Source organism: Tachysurus fulvidraco, chromosome 9, assembly GCF_022655615.1.
Source record: "Tachysurus fulvidraco isolate hzauxx_2018 chromosome 9, HZAU_PFXX_2.0, whole genome shotgun sequence".
Classification (NCBI taxonomy): domain Eukaryota; kingdom Metazoa; phylum Chordata; class Actinopteri; order Siluriformes; family Bagridae; genus Tachysurus; species Tachysurus fulvidraco.
In genome coordinates, this window is record NC_062526.1 from 26,947,677 (window position 1) to 26,966,704 (window position 19,028).

The window sequence follows — 19,028 nt, forward strand, 5'->3', positions numbered from 1 at the left end:
TCTGCTCCAAGGTTTAGTCTGGTCCAGGTTGGAGCTGGAGAAGAAGAAGAAGAAGAAGAAGAAGAAGAAGAAGAAGAAGAAGAAGAAGAAGAAGAAGAAGAAGAAGAAATCGTTTTAATAAACTGAAAATGTTTTAATAAACTGTTCCTGAGAACAAAATAAAAATTAATAAAAGCACTTTGTTGACACGAAAAAGTATGTTTGTCTTCTGGAAAAGTTCACTTTGAAAAAAGAACGAAGGATTCATGAGGGAAGCCATTTTGTCCTGAACAATTCTGTTTCATTTTGTAATTTTTATGATGAATTCGATGCCACGCCAATTTACGTATAGACTAATTCACGTCTAGACTAATTCATTCATTTTTAAATCACATACTGCATATCGTACCATGTTATATACATATGAAATAAAAACAACAGCTCTTATGGCTTTAAAGGTGCATCATGTATGTTCACCTTGGGGTTTTATTCGATTTTATTTATTCGTCCCTCACATTTCTTCTCTTGTTAAAAACTCTTTTTTCCATCTTCGTAATATTGCTCGTCTCCGATCTTCTCTCACCATAGCTGATACTGAAACCTTAATTCATGCACTAATCACTTCACGTCTGGACTATTGCAATGCCTTATTTCTTGGTCTTCCAAAAAAAACTTATCGCAAGATTACAGTATGTTCAAAACTCAGCAGCACGAGTTCTCACCTCCACTAGGCGCTCTGCTCACATTACTCCACTGCTTCATGACCTTCACTGGCTACCTATAACATCACGTATACACTTTAAGGTATTGCTTCTAACGTTCAAAGCATTAAATGGTCTTGCTCCCCAATATCTGTCTGACCTACTTTCCCCTTACCGCCCTGTCCGGTCCCTTAGATCAGCTGAACTTGGTTTGTTGTCCATCCCTCCTTTCCGTCTGTCTACTGTTGGTGGAAGGTCATTTAGTATAAATGCTCCTCAATTATGGAATTCGCTGCCTCCTACACTACGAAACATCACATCTGTCGGTGCATTTAAGTTCCAGTTAAAAACATATCTATTTAACAAGCATTTCGGATAATGCAATTATATGTATTATGTGTTGTGTATATGTAAGTGTCTGAATGTACTGTATTTGTGAAATGTAAAGCGACCTTGAGCTATGGAAAGGCGCTATATAAATAAAACTTCTTCTTCTTCTTCTTCTTCTTCTAAGGGATTTTGCTATATATATAGTAAAATGTTTAAAAATCGCCTATTGCACCGTTAAAGGTCCAGTCCAGTTTTATTGAACTCAGTTAGCCCCCTCCCCCCATCCAGGAGGCGATGCTTTTCCCCCTTGATCTACATCGCTACACACTTTACAGACCAGAAGACAATTTTCCAAATGTTTTTTTTTCCTCTGCCACCTTGTATGTTCATGCTGAATCTGATGGTTATAATCAAACTGCATGTATTATGCACGAATCCATATTTTTAATGTAAAAAAAAAAAACGCTTATTGCACCTTTAACCCTGTAACAGAGCCTTTCACACCGTTATAGCAGTAAGTGAGTCTCAGCATGTCGTTCTTTGACGGTCGGAGAGTTTGTCCAATCAGCGGCGTGGAAATGTTTTAGAACCGTGTGCCGCCTCAGCCAATCAGCGCAGAGGACGCGTGTGTGTGGGCGGGGACTGTAGATTGTAGGGTGTCGCCGGCCAGCGGTGGCTCCATTCGAAGGCGACGGCGGTCGTCGGTCTGTGTTTCGGCTCGGAATTAAAGTCGCGCTCGTGAAGTCAACAACGGACAAAATACCAGCGCAGACGCACAAAGATCTCGGGTCGATATCGAGACGAACGCAGTCGAGGCGTTTCGGGCTGTAATCCGGAGGAGGTGCTGCTGAGATGGTGATAAAAGACTGAGGGCTTTTCGTACAGGAGCCATTTTGTCCGTGTGGCAGAACAGACAGAAGGGCAGAAGGAAAGGAACCGATTATTATTATTACTATTATTATTATTATTACACACGTTTATCCGGACTGTAGAGATAAAAAAAAAACAACAACAGCGCCAGAAACTGAACTGAACGCGACATTTACTTCACGCTACACCAAGCTAACCAGGCTAACGTTAGCTTAGCATCAAGCTAACCAGGCTAACGTTAGCTTAGCATTAAGCTAACCCGGCTAACGTTAGCTTAGCATCAAGCTAACCAGCAGCACCCGCCTGATTGGTGTTGTGTTGTTGTTGTTGATCCCTGGTCTCCTTTCTGCGTCGTTTTTATAAATAATATTAAATAAATAACTAAATAAAAGAAGATGGCGAAGAAGACGTACGACCTGCTGTTTAAGCTCCTCCTGATCGGAGACTCCGGTGTGGGGAAAACCTGCGTGTTGTTCCGCTTCTCAGACGACGCCTTTAACACCACCTTCATCTCCACCATAGGTGAGGAACATCTGTCCAACACACACACACACACACCTCCATGTGTTTCAGTGTCACGTTAATCTCCTGTGGGAAGCTGTTTTATTCGTGGCCGCAGTCCAAACGGATGCGAAATGGCTGTCGAGTTGTGTATCCGAGCATCATCATCAACATTATTATTATTATTATTATTATTATTATTATTATACAGTCTGCAGTCAGGACTTGGCTGAAAGGGATCCCTTTGTTATTTCTGACTTAATGGTGGTGATATGGATTTTAAATAATGCTTATGTGTACAGACAGGGTGCTGTGTGTGTGTGTAATATATATATATAATGTACGTGTGTGTGTATTAAGTGGTGTAAACATTGACCTTGAAACAAAAAGTATTCCATGAATAAGAAAAACAACCGTCTGGAAAACTGACTTCCGGTCTGGAATTATTGATTGTGTTTGGATGGGACTAATGTTAGTCCTTACATTTACAGCATTTGGCAGACGCCCTTATGCACTTACATCATCTCAATGTTATACAGTTGTTGGTTAAGGTCCTTGGTGGACGTGGGCTTCGAAATCACAACCTTCCGGTTCGCCTGAAACACCAGGCTATGACGTGAACATAATAGAGGATGTAGTCCACGGGGTCCTAGAAATTAAACTTTTTGAGGGAATTTTTTCCATTGATCGTACCTAATGCACCTTTATCAGCACAGGTGTGTTTGGGGGAGGGACTGATTGTGTTGTGAAAGTGTGACACACTTTGGGGCACCAACACTTTTTCTTTTTTCACTGACGATGTCAAACGAGATGATGAATCTGAAACGAACCCGGAAAAGGTTTGTTGATAAGCGGCTTGGTGTTAGGTCAGTCTTCAGAATCAGGTTTATTGGCCAAGTGTGTTGATGTTGACACACACAAGGAATTTGGTTCCGGCTGCTTGTGACGCTCAAAAGTACAGACATAAATAACACTATATACTATAATGTTTATAGTCTTTAAGGGAGCTACACGCTGATACAGATGTGCGGTTCTGTTTTGTGATACTGATCTGTTCTGGCACTAATTTGTCGATACACACGCTACCCATAATGCAACACAGCGACGGTGTCCACAACACAAGTCCACAAGTTGAACGCTGTTTTTGCTGCATCGCTTTTGCGTTTCTTGAGCAAATCACTCTTGCAGGCCGTGTAGCACGTAGTAGCTGATGGTTACGTAACCGACATCAACAACATTCCCACCTCCTCGTTTCTCAGGTGCCGACTTGAATTTCTAACACGCCGCTCGTTCACAGCATGCAGACAAAAAACGTTCCGATGGATTTCCTGCAGAAGGGGCGTCTCTGGGTTGCCAGATGCGACTGATCTGAACGTTTATGGTGCTCCGTGGAATATTTTCCTGACGTGGAATTTATTTAGATGAACTCTGGTATTTGATTGGGAAAACTTCGCAAGCATGGAACACGTACACACACACACACACATTTTAGAAACATCACCTCTTTTTCTTTAACACACACTAAAAATAAATAAATAAGGCAAACAGTTCCACGCCGTCATCGAAGGCTTACGGCTCGCAGACCCGTGGCCACTTCAGAAAAGTTGTGGTCCGTTCAGGAAGGATGGCATCTTTTGAGGAAGCTCTTGTGCTTTGGAGATAAAGGCTGAGAGGATGCGAACGGCTCTCCTCCACCAGTCATCGGGCATTTTAACTCCATCCCATTACCAATCCTCTTCACCGCTGTTCCTTTTTTTTTCTTCCCGGACACTTCAGCGTGTGTGATGCCTTCTGGCTTTCTATCTTTTGGATAAACGTCAGTAATTTCTTCTCGGGTCTTTACGGGTTCCTCCGGGGTTCTCCGGTTTCCTCTGACGGCAACAGAGCACTCCAGCGGCTGGATCGGTGACCCGAAATCGCTCCGAGGTGCGCCGAGTTCACTGAAGAATTTTGACACCGATTTTCTTCACACCTTCTCACGCAACACTCCATAAAAGGGATTGAAATATTTCACTAACATAAGTTCTTCTTGGTATCAGGTGCCATTACTTTTGTTCTCATTGGTGTCTTCTATTTGTCTTCTGGATATTTTGCTCCAGAATTGTTCACAAGTGTAGTTAGTGTGTTTGTGTGCAGTGCAACTGCGTTAATTACGATTAAAGCCCCGCCCCTTTTATAGTATCCTCTCTCACACCAGATCCGATTCATTTTTATTTATTTATCGGAGATGATCGTGAAAGCGCCAACTCTGTGTTCTGACACGTGGTTAAAGGGTCCTGTGAGGATTTCCCGCGTTTTCTTCTCTGCTCACTCCATTATTTGTTTTTCCTCCCTTTACGGGCGATGGTGTCTAACGTGTAGACATGCAGCAGTGCACTGGATTATCGTAGCAGCGTAACGTTGTGTATCGCACGAGATCATTCGGTGCAACCGACTTGTGTTTCCTGTCATTTGGCTCTTTCACTCCGTCTCTGGTGGAGTGGCTGATGCAGCTGCGATGGCTCAGCATCCTAAAATACCCACCGGAAACTCCCTCCATCCACGGGATCGTCTTACACACACACACACACACACACACACACACACACACTAAAGATTTATAGCACAATGCACGTTTATATTCAACACTATCTTTCGGTCACTGTGATACTAGAACCATTTTTCTCACTAAAAGATTCGAAGAGAGCAGCTGTTTGTGATGTGCACGTGTGTGTGTGTGTGTGTGTGTCTGTGTGTGTGTGTGTGTCTCTCTCTCTCTCTGCTCCACTGGCCTTTTCGTAACATCTCCAGTTTCATCCTCAGCACATTCTCTCATGCTGGTTGCGGTTATAGGATGAATATGAGCGTGCGTAACACATCACACATATTTCAACACACACACACAGAGCGGTGCTCTTTTACCCAAAAATTGAGTCTCCAGCATCAGAGGGAAAGCTTTGAAGAGTAAAAAAAGAGAGAGAGAGTAAAGAGAGAACAAGTTTTTAAAGCTGCTGTAACATAAGAGAGAACCAGAACCTCTTTACCTGCCATTGTGTGACATCACACGTAACTATAAACGGATAAAAAGTGTCACTGCTTCATGAAGTAAGTGTGAGGGAAGTAAAGCTTCAGGGAGTGATCAGTTTAGTTTATTACAGCCTTTCTGTGTGTGTGTGTGTGTGTGTGTGTGTGTGTGTGTGTGTGTGGGACTGAGAGATCGAGAACAGTGTACAACCCCATAGCTGCTTGATGAAAGTTGTATAAGCGGGAAGTTAGCGCGTCTCTCCCCACTGTCTCTCCCCACTGTCTCTCCTCATGTCTCTCCCCACTGTCTCTCCCCACATTGATCCTAAAAAGAAGCCGAGTGAATCAGTTCATTCTGATTTAAAAATCTTTTTCAGACTGTCAGTTTCAGACATTCACAGGAACTTGGCCTTAAGCCCCTTGTACACTCTGTGTGTGTGTGTGTGTGTGTTTGTGTGTGTGTGTGTGAGAGAGAGAGAATTTGTATTGTACAAGTGTGACTCATTCTTTGGCTGAATGATATGCATATCATCTAATAATGTCGGGTTCCACCCAACCCACATCTGTGTGTGTGTGTTTGTTGTGTGTGTGTGTGTGTGCGTGAGAGAGCTTTCTCATTCAGGTTATAGTCTACATTTCACCTGTAAATTAGCCCCTCTCTCTCTCTCTCTCTCTCTCTCTCTGTCTCTCCCCACTTTATGGTTATTAAAAGCGAAGCCAGTGTGAGTTTGTTTTTATTCCCTTTGTGTGTCCACTTTGACAATCAGATGACTGTTTAATATGCTGATCTCAGACCAGAGCACATACACACACAGACACACAGACTCCCACTGAACCTTTTCTTCTCTTTCTTTGGTGTAGACTTTCTTGTCTTCTGTTTGTCTGCCTGTTTATTATGGCTGTCTACATGTGAGAATACACACATCCTGTATGGATGACACCACACACAGGGGGTGGGGGGCGTGTCTATAGAGTTACTGACAGGAGCAGGGGGTGTGTCTATAGAGTGGCTGACAGGAGCGGGGGCGTGTCTATAGAGTGACTGACAGGAGCGGGGGCATGTCTATAGAGTGACTGACAGGAGCGTGTGTTTGTCAGACCGTACAAACACGACCCTGATGTCACACTGTAGGGTTTTAGGTCATCAGTCAGTGACGCGTTCAGACACACGATCTCACTAACATGGCAGGTAGACAACAATCTGTAGTGTGTGTGGTTTTCCTCCTGCTGTTGTGTGTGTGTGTATGTGTGTGTGTGTGTATGTGTGTGTGTGTGTATGTGTGTGTGTGTGTGTGTGTGTGTGTGTGTAGTTTTCCTGCTTTAGTGTGTGTGTAGTGTGTATGTGTAGTTTTCCTCCTGCTGTAGTGTGTGTGTGTGTGTGTAGTTTTCCTGCTTTAGTGTGTGTGTAGTTTTCCTGCTTTAGTGTGTGTGTAGTTTTCCTGCTTTAGTGTGTATGTGTAGTTTTCCTCCTGCTGTAGTGTGTGTAGTTTTCCTCCTGCTGTAGTGTGTGTGTGTGTGTAGTTTTCCTCCTGCTGTAGTGTGTGTGTGTAGTTTTCCTCCTGCTGTAGTGTGTGTGTGTAGTTTTCCTGCTTTAGTGTGTGTGTAGTTTTCCTGCTTTAGTGTGTGTGTAGTTTTCCTGCTTTAGTGTGTATGTGTAGTTTTCCTCCTGCTGTAGTGTGTGTAGTTTTCCTCCTGCTGTAGTGTGTGTGTGTGTGTAGTTTTCCTCCTGCTGTAGTGTGTGTGTGTAGTTTTCCTCCTGCTGTAGTGTGTGTGTGTAGTTTTCCTCCTGCTGTAGTGTGTGTGTGTAGTTTTCCTCCTGCTGTAGTGTGTGTGTGTGTGTGTGTGGTTTTCCTCCTACTGTAGTGTGTGTGTGTGTTTGTGCGTGTAGTTTTCCTCCTGCTGTAGTGTCCACCTGACTCGTCTCCACATCTTCTCTGAGGTGGTTTGAAGTCATTGCTGTATCTGCGTCATCTGTGTGTATGTATGATGAAGCTCATGATGAAGCTCATGGACGATCACTGACTCCTGCTGTGTGTAATAAACACGCTCCTTCTCTTCTCTCTGCTTTCTGCACTTTACTGTCTGTCCGTCTCACAGAAATGTGCATCAGTCTCTCTCTTATTCTCTCCTTTCTTTCTTTCTCACTGCGTTTTTTTCTTTCTTTTCTTTCTCTCACAGTTCTCTCTCACTCTACTTGCTAACTGTCCTTCTCAGGTCGTCTCACCTTTGGGCTTGTTTTTTATTTCCCATCCATTTCAGCCTCTATTTTTTTTCTGAATGCTGTCACTGTGATTGTGTGTGTGTGTGGAGGGGGGGTGTTAAACCCCCAGCAGAAGGACAGATTGAGATGGTTCTGCCAGAGTCGATGCCAGTGAGTGCCAGTCTGTGCCACACACAGTTTCCATACTGCCCCATTAGCAGGGACACACACACACACACACACACACACACACACAGAGAGTCTCACTGGATGTTTAGTTGTAATTATACAGTACATCTATTTATTGAGTTTCTCGACACACTCAGCTGTTTATCATGAAACAAGAAGCTTCATATTTCTGTAAATATTTCTTTGAGCTTTTTTTTTTCTGTCATCAGTGAACTAAATGGAGTGGACCTGAACCTTGTGCTGTAACACACACACAAACACACACACACAAAATAAAACACTGCCCTTGCAGTAACCATCAGATCTTTTACAATAAATCTCTCTGTTTGTGTCGTTCTGGGAAACGATTTAACTTCATCGCTCCATCTGCCTTTGATTATTTCCCTGTAACAGCAAGTCCTGAAGTGTGTTTTAGTAGGGTGTAAAATAAATCCTGTGTGTGTGTGTGTGTGTGTGTGTGTGTGTGTGTGTGTGTGTGTGTGTGTGTGTGGTGTACCTACAGCTACTACAATCTTTTGCTGACTTCAGTTTTTTTTCTTTCATTTTTCTCTCCAGGAATCGATTTCAAGATCAAAACAGTTGAACTGCAAGGAAAGAAGATAAAACTACAGATATGGTGAGTGCTCCGTGTGTGTGTGTGTGTGTGTGTGTGTGTGTGTGTGTGTGTGTGTGTGTGTGTGTGTGTGTGTGTGTGTTTGTTTATACACTAGGAGTAACAGCCGTGTCCCACTGTGTTCTCATTTTTAGTTTATTGCCGGTTGCCATGGTTTCCTGGGAAGCTCTTGGGTAGTGTGTTACGCAGGGTGACAAATATTCTAGCTGGCAAGTGACCGTGTTACAGTTAATGTCTGTAGTCATTATGAGAGGATATTTATTTGTTTTTGTTTGTTTGTTTATTTATTTATTTAAATTAGTATCAGTGGTGTGTCCACGTGAACAGTCGACATATTAGAAGGAGCGCCTTAATACACACAGCGTGCTGGTCACAAGGAGATGGATCGACCAATCAGATTGCAGAATACAGCAGCGCCGTGGTACCGGTGAACAGTTTGAGTGACGTAGCAGGCGAGACCGTCGTTCTGGGGCAGAATCGGTGTTGTTTCCCTGGTTGTTACCATGGATACGCTTAACTATCTAACGTAGCAAGCGCGTGACTAGTGATGTGTTTGTAAACAGATGATAGGGGTGTGTGTGTGTGTGTGTGTGTGTGTGTGTGTGTGTGTGTGTGTGTGTGAGAGACCTAACAGTCTCTCATTAGTAATCGTGTGGTTAACAGTATAATTGTGTGTGTTTAGGGACACAGCAGGTCAGGAGCGGTTCCACACCATCACCACCTCCTACTACAGAGGAGCCATGGGCATCATGCTCGTCTACGACATCAGCAACGCCAAGAGCTTTGAGAACATCAGCAAGTGGCTCAGGAACATCGACGAGGTGCGTCTCTAATGGGCTCACTTTCCTATTGGTTGTGGGATCTGTGCCCCATTACACGTCTTTCTGAGGGGTTCTAAAGGATTTAAGTGTTCTTGTGTGTTTCTCTCTGATCGGATGGTGTAATGTTTCGGGCAGGAACTGAACTCTGATCGCAGAAACACGTACAATAAATACAGTGTTCAACGTAGTCGTGAGATTAAACCCAGCCCTGATCACTGAATTCTCAGGCTGAGTGTGTGTGTTTGTGTGTGTGTGTGTGTGTGTGTGTGTGTGTGTGTGTGTGTGTGTGTGTGTGTGTGTGTGTGTTTCAGCATGCCAATGAAGATGTGGAGAGAATGCTGCTAGGCAACAAGTGTGACATGGAGGACAAACGGGTCGTACCAAAGGCCAAGGGAGAGCAGGTGAGCTGCGTGAGGAGTCGCACCGAACACTGATCCACGTCATAACTTACATACAGAGACAAGTTAATGTTGTCTTTATCTTTTAATGTAAAACATCAAGATGGTTTATAGTTGAGGACGAACTTCTTTACTCCAGTGAGCTTTGTCCTTTATTTGACCTAAAAACACTGATTTATACTGCTGCCCAGTCGTGGCTTTTATCATACGCAGTCTCTCTCTCTGTCTCTCTCTCTCTCTCTCTTTATTCGTCTCTGTCTCTCTCTCTCTCTATTCGTTTCTCTCTATTTGTCTCTCTCTGTCCGTCTTTATCGGTCTCTCTCTCTCTCTCTCTTCGTCTCTGTCTCTCTCTCTTCGTCTCTCTCTATTTGTCTCTCTCTCTCTCTTTGTCTCTCTCTATTCGTCTCTGTCTCTCTCTCCATTTGTCTCGCTCTCTCTCTCTCTCTTGTCTGACTTACAGAACAACACTGCAGCCTGTTTCATGGCTAGACATTTGTATTAACATGATTTACTGAATCGCTGGTCAATATTAAATACATGTCCAACAGACGTTACACACACACACCCACACCCACACACACACACACACACACACAATGTAATGACGTCTTAAACCAGACACGTAGATTTCGGTAAAAGGAGGACAAAGGAGACGTGCGGTAGCTCGCTTCAGTGATGTCTAGCGTGTGAGTGCATGCTTAAAGTGTGTGTGTGTGTGTGTGTGTGTGTGTGTGTGTGTGTGTGTGTTACACTTACACTTAGAGGTTTCTCTCTCCCTGTCTGTGTGTACAGATTGCCAGGGAACATGGAATCCGTTTCTTTGAGACGAGTGCGAAAGCCAACATCAACATCGAGAAGGCCTTCCTCACGTTAGCAGAAGACATCCTCAGAAAGGTGTGTGGGGGTCGGGGGGTGGGGTGTTTCAACCAAAGTGAAGTTAAATGAGCAATGTAGATTGTGTATATTGATGCGCGTGTGTGTGTGTGTGTGTGTGTGTGTGTGTGTGTTTCAGACACCTGTAAAAGAGCCCAACAGTGAAAATGTGGACATCAGCTCCGGAGGTGGAGTCACAGGCTGGAAAACCAAGTGTTGCAGTTGAACAGTCCGTCACACAAATTTACAAGCACGTGTCCATACACACACACACACACACACACGCAGTTTCTTCTCCCACTTACACTTATTTCCTCCTACTTTGTATCTAACTCCTTCCTCCTGTTGCACTCTTGCCCCATCTCACACTCTCTCCCTCTATCCTTCTATCAATCCCCCTCTGTCCCTCCCTCCATCCTTCTATCTCTCTCTCTCTCTAATCGTTTCTACCTTTTTTTTCCCGCTCACATCGGCTTGCTGACAGTTTTTATTTCCGATGACAGAAAAAAAACAGTTGTATAGATAAAAAGAGAAATCATGTCACGTTTCCTGTCGTTTATTTTAAAGGTTTTGGAATGAGAGAGGGAAACAAACGAGCACAACAGAAAGCTTCACCACTACATTTTTAAATAAACATGAAATCTGACATGAGAGGACGCGTCCTCAGAACCTTCTGGACCTTTTTTTTGTTTTGTTTTGTTTTGTTTTTGTGGAAGACTCATTAGTGTAAAAAAAGGAGAGAAAAAAAAAACCAGCGAGCCGAACGACTCGAGCGCTCACGACTGTGTACAGTTTCTGGATTGGTGGCTGGGTTTGTATGTAAACAGCTTAGCGTTTGGTTTAGTGTGTCAGGAGTCCCGTGTTCTGTGTTTTGTCCTCTTTAATGTTTTTTTTTTTTTTTTGTCTGGTGCCTTAACGTGAAGACGAAAGGTCAAACCTCCCATCTGCCCTAAGCAACACACACACACACACACGTGTACACACACACACACACACACACACACACGTCACCTGTATAATGATACCAAACCTGCCAGAACAGACACACCCACATTTTGAACTGAAGAGAATGGCATTTATGTTCTGAATAACTTCACTTTTGGGGAATGTTTTTTTTTTCTTTTTCTTTCTTTCTCTTTTTTTGTGTCCCTCTTTTTCTCCTGCATGCCATTATTTCTTTGGTTTTTAAAGACTTGTGCGTTTGGTGCAGCAAGAAAAGAAAAAAAAACAGCGAGACGCAGCTGCATGGCTCATGCACAGGGGTGGGGGTCGGGTGGGGTGTAGTCCTTTTTGGAAGTTAATTTTTTTTTGTTTTGTTTTTGTTTTGCAGATCCATTAAAAAAAATGAGCTTGTTTAAGTCACATGTTTGTGTGTTTTTTTTTTTCTGGGCTGCTGACGGTTACGAACGTAGGCGTTTACCGTGTAAGGAATAAAACACTGTCTGTTCAGTATAATGATGCAGATACTGTGTGAGCAACCTGACTTTATTTATTTACGTACGTACTTACTTTTGAGAACGCACCCTGACGTGTTTTATTCCTCACACTGATACAAAATGTTAACTGCAGTCTCAGTTCTATTCGGCGTCGTGGGACGTCCGTGAACCGAGTCCTCGGTTACGTTATAGCAGCTATAAACACTCGTTCCATCACCAGCCTCAGTTTTTATCTTCCTCGATCGCGACGTTGAATAATAAGACGCAGTTTGTCACGTTAGGCAAAGCGTAACTATAAAAGAAAACAAACGTGTCGGCGATGACATTCGTTTACGTGAAGCATCGCCTGCATAAATCTTTCTGAATAAGAAATAAAAAAATCTTTAATATTATTCTGCTTCGCTGTTAGAGCTGCTTTTAGAAAGAAAAGTAATCATCGGCTGACCAATCAGAATCCAGACTTTGTGCTTTGGTAAAAGTTGTCATTTGCCCCTCAAACTTTACTAAATGACAAAATAATCCCTGATGCGCCAAGAAATGAGTCGTGAGAATCCACACGACTCTCTGATGCCGCTTAGTGGCGGAAAGTAGAACAACCGGCAGGTGAGTGAGAGATGATGAAGGGGGAAAGAAACCTTTTAAATGTTCATAGATTTGAGAAAATTTGTGTCTTTTAGTTGTGATATGTTCGTAGGTCAACAGCCTTCATATCGATTCAGTTCTTGGTGGTAGGTTTATTATATTCTTTTATCACTTTATATTTAAATCCCTGAAGCCCCTCTGAGGTAAAAGTCAGTATGTAAATATTCACCATAATCGAGTAATATTGCTGCTCTAATAAACAAAAAACAAAAGATAAATGAGGTGAAATTAAATTAAGAAACTTCTGGAAGAAAAACTTATATGAATAACCTATAAATCTCAGACGGATGCTACACAAAATATAAGCTTATATGAGACCGAATCCCATTTGTGGTGTTTACCACTTTTTTGATGGCTTGGCGGTTTTTCTGCCCAAGATGGCGGCACCTTCAGAGTTCTGCTTCTGTGTGATTTATCATGTAATTATTGAACACCGATTAATTGTATTTGTGATTTCACGTCATCTCTGAGGGGAATGTTCGTCTCCTTTATAGTTTTGTGTCACGTTCACTATCAGACCGCTAAAGATGAACATTTCCCTCAGATATGATGTGAAATCCCAAAGAAAATTACTTTGCATGACTAAAGAACGTACAATGATTACACGATAAATCACACAGGTATTTATTTAAAGGTTAAACTTTGTAAATAAAACAATCAAGCATCAGGTGATGTCCAGTCACGTAGCAACAATGTTCTCTCAGATAGTTAGCATGTGGCTAGCTACACATCTGAGGGGTTTTATAGTCAATGGGCACAGAAAAGAGTTTGAAAGATTAATTAAATTAGCCTGATAGATAGATGGATGGATGGATGGATGGAAGTACCACAGTAAACCCCACCCTCTTGCCCAAACATATGCAAATGAGGTAATTTTCAGGTAATTTATTCATTCATTTATTCATTTATTTATTTTACACTCACTCACCAGTCATGTGTTAAACATAACAACTGCTATTGTTTTTGTTTGTTGACTTTTTTTTATTCTGAAAGTAGTCTGTGATTTTATCTTTAAAACTCATCAGATAACTAATAATAAACAGCCAAATAAACATGGTTTTTGGTTGCTTTGATTGATGATCACGTCATTAACACGTCATTACCTTATTTAAAACAAAATGTACGGGGAGTTTAGTATTGTTAGACATAAATGAATTTCACGTTAAAGCTGTTTTACAGACAGACAGACAGACAGACAGACAGACAGACAGCAATAATGAGGTCACAATCTCAGAGGCCTTCATAGGTGAATTATGCTACAGACAACTAAATCATCCAGAATTCTTTCTAGCAGCTTGCAGTGGATTTCGATGTTTAACAGTGTTTGATTTAGGGCAGTCATGGCCTAATGGTTAGAGAGTCTGATTCGTAACCCAAAGGTTGTGGGTTCGAGTCTCGGGCCGGCCACGACCGAGGTACCCTTGAGCAAGGCACCGAACCCCCCAACTGCTCCCCGGGCGCCGCAGCATAAATGGCTGCCCACTGCTCAGGGTGTGTGTTCACTGCTGTGTGTGTGTGTGTGCACTTCGGATGGGTTAAATGCAGAGAACAAATTCTGAGTATGGGTCACTGTACTTAGCCTTATGTCACGTCACTTTCAAACAGCAGAAGTTTCCTGTCTCCAACAGGTGACCAGGGTTTACAGCCAAACTACATCTCAAAAAACAAACAAAGGGCCTCAAAGGGCCTCTCCCAATATGTTGCCATTGGAAAACCAAGGCAGGATTTTATTCTTTTTTTTTCATTAATTCTTGGTGTATTGATGTTATCTACTCCATACAAGGTGTGCATTGGAGTCTAGTATAATAAAATATCATTTCAACAAAAATAAAGCAATAAAATGACTTATTATATATATACTTATATTATAATAATAATAAATAAATAAATAATAATTTTATTATTATTATTGTTATTATTATTTTATTACTTTATGTTATTATATATAATTATAATAATGTTATGTTAGTTATTTTATTACTTTATGCTATTATATATAATTATAATAATATCATTATATATAATAACAAAGTAATAAAATAACTTATTATCTATACTTATATTATTATAATGATATATAATAAAATAAAGTAATTAAATAACTTATTATATATATTATTATTATTGTTGTTGTTGTTATATATTTTACTAGTCACATTTGATTTTTTTATCGTTTATATTTGTAACTGTTTATTTATGAATTAGTTAACTTATCATTTTCAAACCAACCATGAAATGAAGGTTTTAGGAATCTCTGATATGGTAACTTACACTGTACATCTGTTTATACGGCTTGTGCGTGCGCAACGAGACGCAACCGGGGGCTGTGTGCGCGCACGCATGCGGGAGAATTGACTGGGAGGAGCTACAGTCAAGGGGGCACCTTTCCCTCCCTCCCTCCCTCTCTCTTTCTCTCCCTCGTTCTGTTTCTTTTATCCATTCATACTCTTCTCCTCTGTGCGCTTGGTGAGAACCGACGGCGCTTCTGCTGGAGCAGACCGCGCGTACCCGTCACCGGAACCCCGTTCCGCCGCGCGCGCGCGCCCGTGCCTCCACGACCACGGTGATGATGACGGAGAGATGGAGAAACTGTCCGCGAGCATCTCGGAGCTCTCGTGGAGCGCAGTGTCGCTGCCCCTGGATGCCGTGGTGGGCAAATTCCGCCTGCCTACACTGGTGAAACTCAGCGCCGGTAGGCAACCCAGCTTATAACGTTTTATAACGCGTCATAACACTTTATAACGCTTCATAATGTTGGTATTTATTACCGGAGAGCGGTGCAAACTTCTGAACCTCTTTTCTTAGAGGTCACAGACTGGAATGCAGCTTCTGCTTGCTAAAATAATCAGATGTGTTTACAGAATAGTTTCATCTTAAAGCGAGATGTTAATAAATTCATACGTTTTTCCCCCGCGTTTATACAACAAGCACGTGCACAACATCACAATAACAAAGTCGTGCCTTAAAGCTAGCAAAAGTTAGAGACATTCTGATGTAGTACGTGTGTGAAACATAATAAGGACACCGTGTACATAAAAGTAGCTGTTGGTGAAACCTATTAAAGGTTATTAAGTGTTATTAACTTATTAAGTCTGTTCTGGGTGATGATTTGGACTCCAGCTGTGCCAATTAAATATAATAATGTCATGTTTTTACTGAAGAAATACACCGGCTTGGAAGTTTAAGAAACACAACACTCAAGTTTAGCAGTTTTTGTATTATTTTTCGGGGTATCTGTTCTTTTCTTGTTGCCATGTCAACCATCATAACTTTAACCTGAATTTTCCTTAACTTCCTTAACCTGAACTTAATTGTCCACTAATTTCTAAAAGCTTGATGGATAGGTTAAAGATACAGCATTGTTTCAGGCTTTTAAATCTTTTTAAAAAATAATTTAAAGCTGCTCTGTTGTAGAAAGCTGTAAATAAACAAACAAACAAACAAATAAATAAATAAAAAACATTTCAAAGCAAACAACCTTCTTAGCAAAGAATGAAAAAGGTAAAGTATTTCTGAAAAATAAAGAAATTCTAATGATCTGTTATTACGATTGACTTGAGTGACACGACACGTTGGATGCGAATGCAGAGGGGACAAAGGATTTTAATGTATCAGATGAAGACAGAACACAGGGACAATCAGACCAGACCACACAGTTTTCCCACAGGGATGTAACAAGTCTCTGTGTTCCCGATGTGCAGAGTGCGACATTAACGGTGAGGTGGAATGAGTTTCCAACGAAGCTTATGGTGTAAATAGTTGATCTGGCTTTTGGCGAAGGTGACAAAGTGGCTGTTGTGTCCCAGAAGTGATGCAGAGCCTTTCATATGGAAATGTGCTGATCCGTGTCCGAGTGCCGTGCATACTAACGAGGACGAGCTCCCCGATGCGCTCCAATTTTCAGCGACGTGAGTGAAAAGGAGAGACGAGTGAAAGGAGGAATTTACGGGAAAATCGGATCTTCACCGGTTTTACCATCAGGGAAAATCAGCCAAGTCTGTATTTTGCCTCGGGAGTCTCGAGGCGTTATGCGGCTAGCTGATAGAGGGTTATAACCACAGATTTGGCATCATAGCATAAATTTGGGATTCTTAAAGTTTCTTGAAGACTTTAAAATCATGACATCATCGCAGTTTTGAATGTTTCCAGTGTAACTACATTCGCATTAGCGTCACAGTAACTGAGCTCTTTTCAAAATAATAAACTTTTCCTAGTACCGAGTGTCATGTTCTAGATATTCTAGATACTTCACAGGGTTGCCAGATATTAGCAACATTTTCAACCACTGAACACAAAAAAGTATCTAAAATGATCCCAGAAGTTACAAAACAACTCCTCCTTTTAGTATTTTTGATATTTGTTATATTTATTCGTAGTTTGCGCATCACACCAGCCGACAAACAAGCGCTGGTCTAAACCATGTCACACTCGCCTCAAAACTTCGTCTCACTAATACCATCTGTAACTAGAGCCAAATGAACATGACGAGTCCACCTCCGAAATTCTAAGCCACGCCCCCTAACTGAGTCTCACGTACATAATAGTGTAATAATACAGATTATAACACTGTAATAAGTCATTAATGACATGTAATAAGTCAAGTTTAAAGTAGGACTATGAGTGCAGTCAGTGCTACTGAGCATTAAACACAAACCTAAAAGAATTATTTACATTTATTTTACATTTTTTAGCACATATTTTATCTTTAGGACAAACACTGAAACGTCACCGATTGGTTAAACTCGAACTGTACCGAATGACGGTCTTGGATCATTACCGCTGTTCTGTAATTAGTGATAAGATTATATCAGTGATGTGTTCGCATACTTTCTTAGTCACTCCATAAGTCACTCCGTCACTCACTCCATCACTCACTCCATCAGTCACTCCATCACATGTGCAGTCATTAATGTGCTTTAGGAATAAAACACCTTCTACTTCACTCACAATTCATTCTAACTCTCCTTTAACCTGCTTTCATTCACTTCCTCACTCACTTTCTATAAACGTCTTAGTCATTCTGTCTCTCTCACACACACACACACACACACACACACACACACACACACACACACACACACACACACACACACACTCTGCCCCTATGTTGACCCTGTAGTTGTGCTTGACCTGTGGTTTAACTCTTGACCTTGTCCAACATCATCTCTCTCTCTCTCTCTCTCTCTCTCTCTTTGTTTCTTTTCTTTGTTTCTGACCCCAGAATTCTTCACAGTTCATTTGCGCTTCGTGATCATCCAGTTTACACACACACAAAGCTTTATTATGGGTTGCCATAGGGGTTAATGTTTATGTAAGCTTGTGTGTGTGTGTGTGTGTGCGTGTGTAGGTGGGATATATCACCGTATCAGCCGACAATAGTAATTATAGACAACTGAGATGTTCAGCAGAACCTATGACTCTCTCTCTCTCTCTCTCTCACTGTGTGTGTCTGTGTGTGTGTGTCTCATTTCCTCAGTAAAAGCCTTTTTTCAGACTCGCATCAATGAAGGATTCTTTTAGCAGCTGATCAATACACTCTTCTTTCATCACAACCCCCCTGTCTCTCTCTCTTGCGCTCTCTCTCTCTCTCTCTTTCATTCATTACTCTATCTCAAGACAAGATATTTTTAATGTGATCTGTGTCTCTCTTCAGTGATTGGCTTATGCCGTATAATAATATTGCCCTCTAGTGCAGCTAGTTGAAAAAATTGAAGTGTGTCATTTATGTAGAGGTGTATTGCAGTGTGTGTGTGTGTGTGTGTGTGAGAGAGAGAGAGAGAGAGAAAGAGAGAGAAAGAGACACAGAGAGAGAGAGAGAGAGAGAGAGAGAGAGAGAGAGAGAGAGAGAGAGAGAGAGTGATTACACTTTTGGCTCACGTTCCCAAATGATCCCTGCCAGCAGTGTTAGTTTCCGTAGTGATGACTGTTGATGTGGTTTCCTGTGTGTTTGTGTGTGTGTGTGTGTGTGTGTGTGTGTGTGTGTGTGTGTGTGTGTGTGTGCGTGTTTAGTTCAGCTTACTGCCAGAGAAATCTAGTCTGAGTTGAAGAGATGCACAAGAATGGGGGAAATCAACATTTAAACCTTGCACAGTTTAACAGGGGACTTGGGCAGTCTGGGGTAGTGACGGGATATTAAAAAGAAAATATATCATTCTAAAGGTTTTGACCATGCATGCTGATGAACCAGTGGTTTAACACACACCAGCTGGTGATGGAGGCACATGGTGAACGGTGTTGCTGACAGAGCTGGGACCACCGGAGGTAGGATTGAGGTTGGGATCCACTGTTATGGGCAGAATGGGAATGTTGGGGAACATGGGGATGGGAACGGAGATGTTGGGAAGAGTTGGGATCGGGGTTGGGATTGGTGTTGAAGTAGATAAGGGGTTGGGGCACTTGTGGATGGGGTGGGGATGGTATTGAATAAGGTCAAAAGGGAAAAGTTTGGGGTTGAAGTGATGGGATGGGATGT

General features: G+C 41.9%; 2 protein-coding genes and 1 long non-coding RNA gene across 3 annotated transcripts in view; 2 read left to right on the forward strand and 1 right to left on the reverse strand.

Moving 5' to 3' along the window:
• Positions 1–1,676: 1,676 nt before the first annotated feature.
• rab10 (RAB10, member RAS oncogene family) lies at positions 1,677–11,018 on the forward strand. The gene is made up of 6 exons (XM_027171158.2): positions 1,677–2,402; positions 8,329–8,389; positions 9,069–9,207; positions 9,519–9,608; positions 10,398–10,499; positions 10,618–11,018. The coding sequence occupies exons 1-6, from the start codon at positions 2,276–2,278 to the stop codon at positions 10,702–10,704; spliced, it is 606 nt and encodes a 201-aa protein (XP_027026959.1). The 5' UTR covers positions 1,677–2,275; the 3' UTR covers positions 10,705–11,018.
• A 3,953-nt stretch (positions 11,019–14,971) lies between these two features.
• Positions 14,972–19,028, forward strand: part of gareml (GRB2 associated, regulator of MAPK1-like) — a 19,340-nt gene continuing 15,283 nt past the window's right edge. The window contains exon 1 of the mRNA XM_027171109.2: positions 14,972–15,248. Coding sequence (XP_027026910.1) covers positions 15,137–15,248 — 112 coding nt within the window. The 5' untranslated portion in view covers positions 14,972–15,136. The remainder of the gene's footprint in view (positions 15,249–19,028) is intronic.
• The window catches only part of LOC113658655, a 9,236-nt gene continuing 6,347 nt past the window's right edge, over positions 16,140–19,028 (reverse strand). Inside the window, exon 3 of the long non-coding RNA XR_003444437.2 lies at positions 16,140–19,028. This exon is cut by the window's right edge and continues 772 nt beyond it. This is a non-coding gene — a long non-coding RNA (uncharacterized LOC113658655).